General features: G+C 44.8%; 1 protein-coding gene across 1 annotated transcript in view; it reads left to right on the top strand.

The window, feature by feature from the left end:
• The window catches only part of EPHB1 (EPH receptor B1), a 407,554-nt gene that overhangs the window by 347,264 nt on the left and 47,536 nt on the right, over positions 1 to 12,754 (top strand). The window contains exon 11 of the mRNA XM_036332515.1: positions 8,444 to 8,691. Coding sequence (XP_036188408.1) covers positions 8,444 to 8,691 — 248 coding nt within the window. The remainder of the gene's footprint in view (positions 1 to 8,443; positions 8,692 to 12,754) is intronic.

Genomic DNA, 12,754 nt, shown 5'->3' with positions numbered 1-12,754 from the left:
ATCCAGGGTGGTAAGGAAGGCTGCACAAAAATAACTAAACTGGTCTAAACCAGAATGTATCCAGTCATGTTGAATGGAGTGACTCTTGGGCTTAGGGACTGGAGTTGATGGGAAACATGGCATGAAGAAATGCCATGGCCATAAATAAGGGGCATCAGATTAAACATCTTGAAAGGAGAGGAAGGCTGCCTGGCCCCCAGGGTTTGGGAAGTGGTAGTTGTGCAAGCAAGTGAAGGCCAATAGAGTAAAATCTAGAAATTATGAGGTTGAAGAACTATACCAACTGCCAAAGAGTCTTCTAAAGTGTGGAAGGTATTAAATACAGGAATAAAATAGTAATTATGGGCCAGGTGTGATACCATTCAAGAAAACTGAATTATAATGACTCATTGTCGTTATGTAATTATTTGTTCAATACTGATCTTTCATCACCAGGCTCAACGTTCTGTGGGGACAAGGAGACATGAGTGGTTTCGTTAGACTCATGCCTAGCCTAGTGTGCTCAGTTAAGTCTTTGTTGTATAGGTTGGATGAAAGTAGACCCTCAGGGAAAAATCATTACAGGGATAAGAGCTGGGTAGAGTTTGGGAGATTTTGGAGAGACTTGAGAGAGGTGGAGTGAGCTCATGGGTGTTCTGAAAGTGTCCCAATGGAATGAAGGAAGGGCAGCCTTTCCTCTTATCCCTGAAGATAATGGAAAAAATTGATGTTTTTATCCAAAGGCCATCTGGTGCCTTTGGAGAATATCAGCTCTTTGTAACCATGAATCTGACTAATAGGAGTCATTTAACAGGTGAATTCCAATGCACTGGTTAATTCTGGCCATTTTGCTCAGTAGATTCACCCAGCACATAAACCAGGGCTGCCATGTATGATTGGGCCCTACTGCATGGATGGCAATCCTGCAGGGTGTAAACTATATAACTATATGCAGCTGCCCTGAGTGTGACTGTCAAGTGCATGGAAATGTAGGTAGAGGTGTCACCAGGAGGTGTCATCCAAGGGAAGACATGCCAATTGTATTTTAATTAATAAACACATCCTCCTCTGACTGCAGCAGCTGCCGATTCAGCATTTCCACAGATGGCTTATTGTGAGGGAGAAGGAGGCTTGTGGTGAGAGGGCTGGGTGAAGAGATTTGGGGAAAGGGAATTTGTACAGATGAGAATGGGGCCAGCAAGGCCTGTCACCTCTCCCTTTGAAGAAGAGGATGGATTTATTGGGGATGATTTGATAGAAAGGCCACCTGCCAGCCTTACTTTCTTGGGCTCATTCAGAGTAAAGGTGGGCAACATGAGGGTAGCCTTCTTTTGGGTAAGAGTCACAGAAGGCAGTTTTAGAAGAGGAAAGCAAATAGATGTCTTCAGTAATTATAATATGCTTGGCATGTACTGAGTACTCATCATGTGCATGACACTGGTCTATAAACTTTATAAACATTATTTTATTTAACCTTCAGAATAGCCGTGTGTGTGTGTGTGTGTGTGTGTGTGTGTTGAAAATAGTGAGGGAATTAACATTTAGGGGATAACTTGCTTAAGGTCAGGCTGTTAGTTGAGTTAATGGTAGAGTAAGAATTGAAACCCAAATAGGGATGATCTGGGTCTGGTGAACATAACCCTCATACCACCTACCACTTTGGTTATTGTTCTGGAAAACAGCAACTAAGTATACCAAGACATTGCTGCTGATGGTAAATTCTACCCAGCAGTTTGGAATGCCAAAGCCTGTTTGCTGAGAATGAGGATCTGATCCTGGAATTTACTGTGCCCATGTTGTATGCTGCAAAGATTATCCCAGGTTTCCTGGGGACAGCATATTCTTCCTGGAATACCTTGGTCCCATCATCGGGCCCACCTCTCCTAATAGGATCAATTTTGTGCCTTAAGAAGGACAACAATGAAACCCAGTATGTTTAGCATTTTTAATTATCTGTCCTTGCTTACGTTAGGAAAATAAGTGGTCTATAGGTATGCAGTTGTCTAACAACCACAAAAAGCTACCAGAAAAGATAACACTAGTTTGCTCTCACCATCTCAGTATTAGCTATTATGAACACAATGGCTGTTCCATCTCATTCAACTCCAGAAGCCTGGTAATGGGTACCTGGGGGACTCGGCCGAGAAGGAGGAATAGGGTTGTAATCAATTAGTAATGCCTGCCCTGAGCACAGGGTCAGGAGGTAGCGGAAAGCCTGCCATGGTTTTACTATCCCTGCTTCAGCAATAACCTACTTATCTTGCACAGGCTTGTGTAATAAAACTTGCTGGAAATTCAAACCTAGTTTAAATTTATTCTTTAAAAGTCACTTTTCTGGTGGAATTTTGAATTAGTAACTAGAAGCTCTGCTTTCCCCCTTTCCTTCCCCCTAAGGCAGTTTGTGACTTCAAAATGCTGCTAAAAAAAAAAAAGAAGTGCAGTTGTGTGTAGATTCACGCTACACACAGCCAATAGCCACTGCTTGAAATACCTGCTGGCAGGTTGGATGTTTCATTTTCAAAAATTGAAAATCCTTTCCTTCTGATTTTATATTTGATAGCTGAGGTATTTAATGTGGCTGAACCTCTTCTTCCTCTTTTCCTCATTTTGTCAAGGAAGGTAGGAAAGGGGAGCTGGCAAGCAGCTGAAACTTGTAGGGAATAATTTCACCGTCTGTCTGCGAGGACAATCACAGGAACTGGCTAAATGACTCTCAGCTGACAGCCTCCAGGGTAATTGTTCTCAAATTTGAGCCAGGCATCAGATCACCCGGGGGCATGGTAAACCCAAGTCACAGGGCCTCACCTACTGAGCTTCTGATCCAGTAGGTCTAGGTGGGGTTCAAGAATCTGCATTGTCTAATAAGGTCCCAGGTGATGCTGCTGCTGCTGGGCAGGAGCCACACTTTAAGAGCCCCTGCTGAGAGCCACTGGCCACCAGACTGGCCTGAAGCTAGAGCTGAGTCCTGGCCACGGGGAGGCTTTGCTGTAGGAGAGGCTCCAAGGTCTGCTGCAAAGACATGTGCCAATCAAAGTCCAGCCAGTCCAAAATTAGGCTGACTGCAATTACTGTCAGTAAAGGCTCTGCATGGAAAGAATCAACCACGATCACTACCCAATCATTCCTTATAAGCATCTATTTTAAATATAATGGTAATGCTTGATTTGTTGAAAATATTTTTTTTAAGGATGATGAATTATTTAAAAAATGAAAAGCGTATGGCCACGATTCGGAAGCTCTTTATAACTCAGATCGTGGCAAATCAAAAAGCACCACAGACCTCAAGTTCCAGCCCTCCTTATAGGGAAGGTGTCCAAAAAGCAAAAAATAGTTTGTTAAGATTAGTATATGGTCAAAGATTATAGGTGACAGCAGTTTGTTGGATTGTCAGCCACACAAGGCCTTGGTTTTCTGTTCGTTACTAATAATAACAGTATGCCCATTGACTCCCACTCCTTATGAGACTATGGAGATGCTAGCGGCCAGAGCCCCCAGACTTCAGCACCCTAGGCTTCTATGCCCAGACAGGGCAGCTAGACTTTCCCACTCCCCTGGCAAAAAGCCCTGCTGTGTCTCGGATAAACCTCCTCCAATTTCCATTAGGCTGCAGAAACCTACATTTCCTTCCGTTTCTCTTCCACCTCCATCCCCACTCCCTCCCCACATGTGTCTCCAACAGTCTGTAGTTTACAAAGCATGTTCTCACACACTCCACACCCTGTTAGGAAGGGCTGCCAGTCCATCATTTCTTTTTATTGTGTAGAGCTGAGCAAGCTAAGGCTGGGGAAGTGATGAGCCCAAAGTTGGGTATAGGGCTTGGCATAGACTTCTTCCTCTTCTCCCAGCCAGAGCTTCCCCCAACCGGGCTGGGGACTGGGGCGGGGGGCACTTCATTACAGGGTGGAGCACAGCCTCTGAGTGAGGCTAATGGATTAAGTGACTTCTTGGCAGTTGATGCTTTGAAAACCTCTGGGCTTGGAGAACATGAAGTTATTTCTTTGCCAGACAGGAAAGGAGCTATTTTTACAGAATCGCTGTTCTTTAAGCCACTGCTTTCCAGTGATTGCAGAGCACATTTCTGAGAGCAGTAATGACCACCACCATTGTGACCAACCTCAGAGTCCATCTCTCCCTATCCAAGGAGAGCTTTTTTTTTAAGTCTTTATTTTTTTTCAGAGCAGTTTTAGGTTCACAGCAAAACTAATGGGAAGAAACAGAGGTTTCCCATATGCTCCTTGTCCCTACACACTCACGGTCTCTCCCATTATCAACATCCGTCACTGAGGAACCTACATGGACACATTATTTTCACCCTAAGTCCATAGTTTACATTAGGGGTCACTCTGGTGTTGTTCATTCTATGGGTTTGGACAAATGGATAAGGACTTGTACCCACCACTGTAGAATCATACAGAATAGTTTCACTGCCCCAAAAAGCCTCTCAGGAGAGCATGTTTTTATTTTACCGTTTTAAAAACTATATGATGAGACACCCACACAGGATGTAATTTAAAGCTAAAGTATTAGAAGCACTTAAAGATACATCAGCCACAAACACTAAACAATGGGATAACATTTTCCAGTTAGGAAAGTCATGTGATCCACACCATCCCGTGCAGATAGAACTTTCCAAAGCCACACACTCATTGGTTACTTCCTTCTTCCCTTCCTTCTCCCCATTCATATCTATAATGCCCGTCCTCTGCATCGGCCCTTTGCAGTGAGAGGCAGCCCTCATGCAAGCACTGCTTTCAAAGGAACTCAAAAGATGTAGAAATAAATTCCAGGTATGCCAGAGCCTTTGGCAGTTTACTAACTAATCTATTTGAAAGATCCTTGGCTGGTTCTTTAAACCTTGGCTGCACTTTAGAACCACCTGGGCAGCCAGGCCTGGCTTTAGGGGCCTGTGGCCAGTGCAGTCATGCCGGGCCCCGTGCACAGAAGGGCTTGAGGGTAGTTTAGTGCTCTGCTGTCACAGTCTCAAAGTTCTTGATAATTTTTGAACAAGGACTCTTGCATTTTCATTTTGCATCAGGCCTCACAAATTATGTAGTTAATCCTGTGGGAAGCTTTTCAATACACCCATGCCCAGGCTGCGCCCAGACCAACTAATCAGAATCACGGGAGGTGGGATCCAGGTCTCCCAACCAACTTTGGGAACCACAGGTGTAGAACGGAAGTCCTCACCTGGGGTATTCATCTGTGTGTTGTGGGGAGCATCAGACTCAACTGGAGCACTTTTCCAAACTTAGCACACTGATGTATAAAAGTTGATAAACTGCTTCCTAAATATTCTGGTGCCACCTGGCTAGCCAGGCAGGGACATCTGACCATGAGATAGTTCCACTGTGTTTGCTGCTCCCAGGATACTGAATTGCTGTGACAGTAACTGCATATAAACTGTTCAACGTGAACTGTTGGGGCACGGTGGTCCCTGGATTATAATTTCCTATCTACGCAACTCTGTTCCCTGTGGCACTGTTAACTGAGCATCCTACTGAGAGGCAAAAGAGGGGCGCAGACAACTCTTGCTCTGACTCACAGCTCTGAGGTTCAGGGCCCATTTTCTTTGTGCCTCAGTTTCCTTATTAGTAAAATGGACATAATAATGTTCAACTCATGAAGGTGTTGTGAGGATTAATGAAATAAGACAGGCAAAGAGCCTAGCACAGTGTCTGGCACATAGTAGGTAGTCAATAAATATTGGTGTACTATCTCTTCTAAGAAGAAATATGAGCATGCCTTTCCCCTCAACTCTCAACTATGTCTTTTCACTAAAAGAAAATAGAACTTATTACTATGACAAGAAAGAAATACCAATATTCTTCAATTAGTATACTTATCAAATATGCAATTTGTATTCATTCAGCTCATAGTTATTGAATACCTGCTAGGTCAAGGTGTCAGAGAGATGGATTTCATATGTATACACACACACACACACACACACACACACATACACATACACATACACATACACACATATACATATATGTGTACACACATACATATAGACACATATGTACATGCATATATATACCTACACAGATATACATGTATATGGAAACATGTACACATACATACACAAATACATGATATGTATTATTTAGTACTTTCCTTTAAATTTTACGCATTTGAACTACAAAGGAATGCTTATTGAAATAATTTAAACAACATAAAAGTAACTAAACTAGGTTTACTAACCTATGCTTCCAGACTCTTATTCCCACCATTCTAGGGTAACCATTTAAAAAAATAACTTGAAGCTAAAAATAAGTTTGTTTTAAATTTTTAAAAATATTTTTGCATACAAACACTCACCCACCTGGGCACACACCACATATCACGTTCTATAACTGGCTCTTCTTTTCTTTGCTTAACAACGTAATGTGGACATCTTTTGAAGTCAGTCCCTCTCGCTCATCTATTAGTTTTCAGAAGCTCCTTGTACTCTGGGATGGCTGTGCCATTTTCAACCATCTCCTGGGTGATGGTCTGATGGTATTTGACTGTAGAAGATGCTGCAGCAAATAGTCTTGTATAAAAATGTAAATACTGCCAAAACCGGTTTGGCTCAGTGGATAGAGCGTCGGCCTGCGGACTGAAGGGTCCCAGGTTCGATTCCGGTCAAGGGCATGTCCCTGGGTTGCAGGCACATCCCCAGTAGGAGATGTGCAGGAGGCAGCTGATCGATGTTTCTCTCTCATCGATGTTTCTAACTCTCTATCTCTCTCCCTTCCTCTCTGTATAAAAATCAATAAAAAATATATTTTTAAAAAGAATGTAAATACTGGCACTTATACTTCTTTCAGATAGAGCAGGGATAGAGCCTCCAGCGGTTTAGAACCCAAGACTGGACAAAGCAAAAGCCAAAACAGTAATAATAAATGATACCCCACCTTTTATCGATATGCCTACCACCCACCAGGCACTACAGTGGGGTGCATAACGAACGTGAATGGGACCTCAAGCAGTTCACCAAAGCAACATGTGATTGAATGCCCAGACCAATGTTACACATGATATATATCTTAGTATTGCAAGGTCCATGTTGAAATCTTCCTAATGGTGCATAAGCCAACCTCTAATCTAACTTTAGATTCTCACAAGTTCCATTGACGCTGGAGCAATTTTGCATGAAAAACCCTTTCATGCAGCTTCCTCCCAATCTTCTTTGTAGCAGAAAACAAAAGGAACTCCTAACTGACTCACAGTGGAGTCAGTTAACTGGCTTTTCTAATGTGGCCAGTAATTTATCTGATTGCTCACAGTGTGGTCCATCATTTTCTTCCAGAAGCTGAAAGTAAAAAACGACGGTTTTCCCAGCAGAGAGCCACGTGGCTGCTGTCAGGCCTCTGACACACATTTCAGGGATGCACTTACCAGTAGATATTAAACTGCTTCACGGGAAAGAACTAGAAGTTACAAAACCAAGTTAAGACATAAAATAACTTTTGAAAGTACATTTAACAGGATTCAACTGAATTTTTTTAAGCAGCCAGGAAATGGTGTCACCAGACTGCTTTCACCCCCGGTGATTTTACTGCAGACATGCTCCAACGCTGTGGCACCTGCAGAGGTCTGCAGCTCCTGTTTGCGTAGAAATACCACGTGCCGTTCAGTGGCCAGGAGGGCAGGTAGCTGCCAGCCTCCAGCTGCAGCACCTTCAGGATCAGCCCCAGCTCTCCTGCAGAGACCAGCTCTTCCCGGCAGCTCCAGCCCATGACTGAGCCTGGGGGGGATGCCAGGGCCTAGAACTTTCTGGACCGCCAGTCTTTGCTCTGGGATTGGATGAGACTCTCGGGGCCTGCATTGCAGTCTGGGGCTCCCCTTGTCCATAACTGCCTCCTTTTTTTTTTTACTTCATCTTATTGGTCTGCAGGGTGATCTGGGACTCTGGCCAATCCTGCTCCCTCCCCTCTTATCCTGTACAGTGTCTGCTAACTTCCCCTCCTCACTTCTCAGGGTCTGAGTTCTGGGGGACCCCACAGACACAAATGCTTTCAAGTCAATGGAGGAACGTAAATGCTATTCATCTCATTCAGAGGACTAAAAACCTGAGCATGTGCCCTAGCCCCTGGACATTCTCGTGCCAGGCTCTGTAAAAATGAATTATGCCTCTGCCAAAGTGAAACTGACCCTTCCATTTCAATTATTCAGCGGGGACACAAATGAAAAACCAAATGTGGGGAAAAATAAACTCACATATATTCTGAAATTCCACTTTAGTTACCTGCACTATTTCTAAGATCCTAGGTAAGGTTCATATTTTGGTATTCCTTCTTGTTTGTCAAGAACTGATTAGAGGCAGTCAAGGCATCATAGTTTCAGTGAGAAAACACTATCTCCATTGCCACCCCTTTAACCACAATTCCACTTCTAGCACCAGTGTTCTAGATAAGCTGCCTCCCCTTGTGGTTCCACACACAGAAGGAAGCAGGTAACAATTGCATTCTTGTTACAGGGGAGTTTGGAGAGGTGTACAAGGGGCGTTTGAAACTTCCGGGCAAGAGGGAAATCTATGTGGCCATCAAGACGCTGAAGGCCGGGTACTCGGAGAAGCAGCGTCGGGACTTTCTGAGCGAGGCGAGCATCATGGGCCAGTTCGACCATCCCAACATCATTCGCCTGGAGGGCGTGGTCACCAAGAGTCGGCCGGTCATGATCATCACAGAGTTCATGGAGAATGGCGCCTTGGATTCCTTCCTCAGGGTAAGAGAAGCTCAGGGGCATGGGTGATGCCAGCACTGGTGGCCACTGGAGAACGATGGCTGGGAGAAGTGTTCACATGAGGAGAACCTGTCATTCAGGAATCACCCGAGGAAATGTGAGTGGGTGTTGGAAGTGTTCACGAGGTTAACAGATTTGTTACTAAAAGAAAAGAACACAGAGCCTGTGGACCCCTCAGTAGGAGGATGGCAGGTTGTAGGGCCTTGGTAAATGCTTGATGGATGAATGAGAATTAATAGATGGGGACAGAGAATGGCCATTGGCATCTGTACAAATCTTGGAGATTGAAGAGACGTTCAGCTGCTCATAGCCCTGCATGATTCATGCAGATGCCAGTGGCCCTCTCTGCCTTTTTCCCAGCACAGCTGCTCTTTCCCCCCAGCCAGCTCTCATCATTTGCAGTTCAGAGATAAAACAGGTTGCCCTTTTCTGATGTCTATGCCACCTGGCCTCTGAGGAGGCACTTCTGGGCAAGAAAGGGGAAGATTGGTTCACCAGCATCCACAGTCTTTTCTGGGGTTGATGAAGAATGTGATTCCCACCCAACTGCAGCACAGGTGGGCGTACCTGAAGGCCTATGGCTGGGGGATCTGTGAAAGATCCTTGTCAGTGTGCCCAACTGGAGCCACATTGGAACCATTTTCATCTCTATGGGGCATCGCTCAGAGAAGGGGTGGGTGAGGATGGCCATGACGCCGATGTCTGGGGAGTGAAAGCTGACTAAGCAAAGGCCAAGTAGCAAGGCATCCTTAGACAAAAGCTCAGCACGGGATTGCAATGGAGGCCTGAGAACAAAGGGTCCAGGGTAGGGGCGAGGGGAGCAGCACCAAAGAATGGGTCAGGGTCTTCTGAGCAAGATCTTCTGGGTGATACCAAGTAGCAGACTATGCCCATCACCAAGATGTCACACAGTGGATGTAGCTTCAGAGCAAAGAACCATTTGTAGTCAGTCATTGAAACATTCGTGGGGTGACTGCTCTGGTCACTCTGTGTGCTGGGTGCTGGGCCTATGGAGAGGCAAGAGACATTGCTCTAATACTGTGTAACAAATCAGGCCAAGACTTTAGTGGCTTAGCACAACAACGATTTGCGTTGCTCATGAAAATGCAACTGGGCCAGATCATCTCTAGTCCATGTGGTGTCAGATGGGGCAGCTCAAGGGCTGAGGCCTGGAGTTATCCAAAGGCTTGTCACTCATGTGTCTTGTGGTTGATACTTGGTGTCAGGTGGCATCTCTCCATGTGACCGGCTTGGACTTCCTCACAGCAAGCTGAGTCCCAAAAATAGCATCCCAAGAGGAGGAGGCAGTATCTGTTTTGTAACACAGCATCATTTCAACCATAGCAATTCACCCACCGATGCAAGGGGAGGAAACAGGCCCTACGTTTTGATCAAGAACAGCAATTTAGTATACATAAGGGGTTGGGGGACCTGTTATGTCCACCTTAGAGACTACAATATGCCATCGAAGTCCCTGCCCCTAAGGACCTTAGTGTCCAAAACTTCCAGCAGGGATCTGTCTCCATGCATGGAATACAGAGGTATCATAAGCAAAGAACTGAAATCTTGCCGGGAAGCCAGAGAAGGCTCCAGAAAGAATTTATCTGTAATTGGAGAATGAGGCATTTGCAGACAGGTAGGGGAGCAGGCAGGTAGGGTGAAACAATGGAACAGTGTGTTTGAAGGCCAAAGTCAGCATTGCCTCTTTGGTAATCTGTCAGCAGCTGTGTTGTGGCTCCAAAGCTCAGGAGTAGAGCCTGGGAACTGCAGCATGAAGGAAAGGGTAGCTAGGGGACTTGTCTAGAAGCTGTGCATGCACAGTATTGAAACTAACTTTGCAGGGCGAGCATACACGTTTTGTCTCATATGAGTCATTAAGCAGTAGGCTATTTCTTTTTATGGGATGGGGGGACAACAGATGTAGATTGTGAGCCCCATGGACTCTGCCTGGCACAGCCTCCTGGAGTTTATGGGTTATACCTTGTATTTTGCCACCCCAGTACCTAGCATAGTGAGCGCCTGGTAAATACTAGTGGAATGAAAAACACGAATAACTATTTCTGGGACAAAAAATATTCCAGAGTGACAGGAGAAATGTAGTTATTATTCTGAGTGAGCCTGGTCTCTTGTCTTTGTAGCCAAACCTCTCCTATAAGAGCAGGGTATGGACCATGATTCCCCGGGGGCATTCACTCATGATCAGAGCTCTCATGAAAACAGTCCAATAAAAGTGAGTAGAAGGCAATGTTAGAAGAAAAAGTGTTTTCTGGAACCAGCCTCCATGCCCTTTCAGGAGTCATTTATTTCCTACATGTCACCCGACCGTACTTCACAGAGAGTCTCAACATGATCTGGGACTATGATCAGACTCTCTCTCCCTGGGCCGCGCAGGGCGAGGGAGATTCATTCTCAGGAGACTGCGGGAAATCAAAGCCCCACAGCGTTGCTCTGCACAGGCTGTTTCCATTTGCGTCCCAGGACATGGGCACATATTGGACACCAGCATTTTTCATGATGATGAGGCCCAGGCAGTGGGAGAAAAGCTAGGGGCAAGAGAGGAGCCCAGGAAAACCAAAGAGAAAGGACGGCAAGGAAGGGGCGGCCGGAGCAGGCAGAGCCAGGAGGAGAGGGGAAATGAAGCGTTTCTGACTCCTCGCACGGCATGGAGGCAGGTAATCTATAAATCTAATTTCAGCCTTTCCACAGACCCTGGAGCATAGCAACATTAATTGATGTATCTGCTGCTTGATACAATCTAAAAGTAGGTCATCAGTTAAGTTCTGTAGGGTCCATCTTCTGGGAAGTAGAATAATTTTAGGATTGCCATTCAGAGAAGATAGGGAAAGGATGAGTCCTCAATGTGTGCAGCTGTCTCCTCCCTCCAACTGGTCTTTTCACGCTGGACATGGCCCCTTTGGGCAGTGGCTGCAGCTTCTGCCCTGGGTCAGCATCCGAGAGGCTCTGCCTTGGGGATCCAGTGAGCACAGTTCACTCACCGCTCTTCTCCCTTTTGGGGACTTAGAATCCCTCACATTCTGGAGGGATTGGAAACACCATTATTCTTTTAACACACATTCAGTAAGTTCATTATTTTCCATTTTTCCCAAAGTCTGTGTCATGGGTATTATGTAGCATGCAAATCTACAATTAAATATTTCCTTCTTGGCATTCAAATTCAGGGGCTTTAATCTGGAGGCTCTTCCATAAATTTAGGAACAACCCCTGAATCTCATCAATGTCCCATGCTTGAGCCAACAAGGTCGCCGTGCTCTGTGAGGCTTTCGTGCCTAAACATTGGCCTGGTGGTTGCTGCTGGTTCATTCACAGATGGTCATAACTGAAAGACTCATGGAAGTCACTGATCAGTGACAAATGGAGACATTTCTCATCAGGGAAGCTCATTCATGAGCTGAAACTAGACAACAGCAACCCAGATGTCAGGAAGAGAACACCAGATTGGAAGTCCTGAAACCGAAGTTCTGCTTTGGGCTCTGCCATGAGTCACCCTGTGGCCCTGAACAAATCTGTTAACTCAATTTCCCAATCTATAAACTAAAGGCATTGAGTAGGATGATCTTGAAAGGTCTCTTTCAGTTAAAAAAAAATCTATGATTCATTCTCTTCAAACAAATCAAATAAGGGTTTCATTTCCTGAAGTGGATTTGTCAATGGAAGTTGAAATACCTAAATCCTTCCTGTCTAATAAAAGGGCCAGCAAGTGGCTTCAGTGAATTTTCAGAAAAGCAATTTCAGCAGAAAGCACTTTATGAAGGGAAGAAAATTTAAATCACTTCACTGAGGCTGTATTTCTTCTATGTGCTGTGTTTTTGCCATGTGCTCAGCATGGCAGATCTTTTCCTGAAGTCACAAAGAAACCTTTTTTAATCTTCTTTATCTTTATTGTTCATATTCCTGCAAGTTCTTTCTGGGGAGTTATACCAATGAAATGAATACCAAACAGTTAAACATGTCAGAAAATGTTAATATGCTTACATCTTTAAGTTTCACCGAGATTATGAACTCAACAGGCATGATCCAGTCTTAT

This window comes from Myotis myotis, unplaced genomic scaffold, assembly GCF_014108235.1.
Source record: "Myotis myotis isolate mMyoMyo1 unplaced genomic scaffold, mMyoMyo1.p scaffold_m19_p_13, whole genome shotgun sequence".
In the NCBI taxonomy this organism is placed as follows: domain Eukaryota; kingdom Metazoa; phylum Chordata; class Mammalia; order Chiroptera; family Vespertilionidae; genus Myotis; species Myotis myotis.
This window is presented reverse-complemented; position numbering and strand designations above follow the sequence as displayed.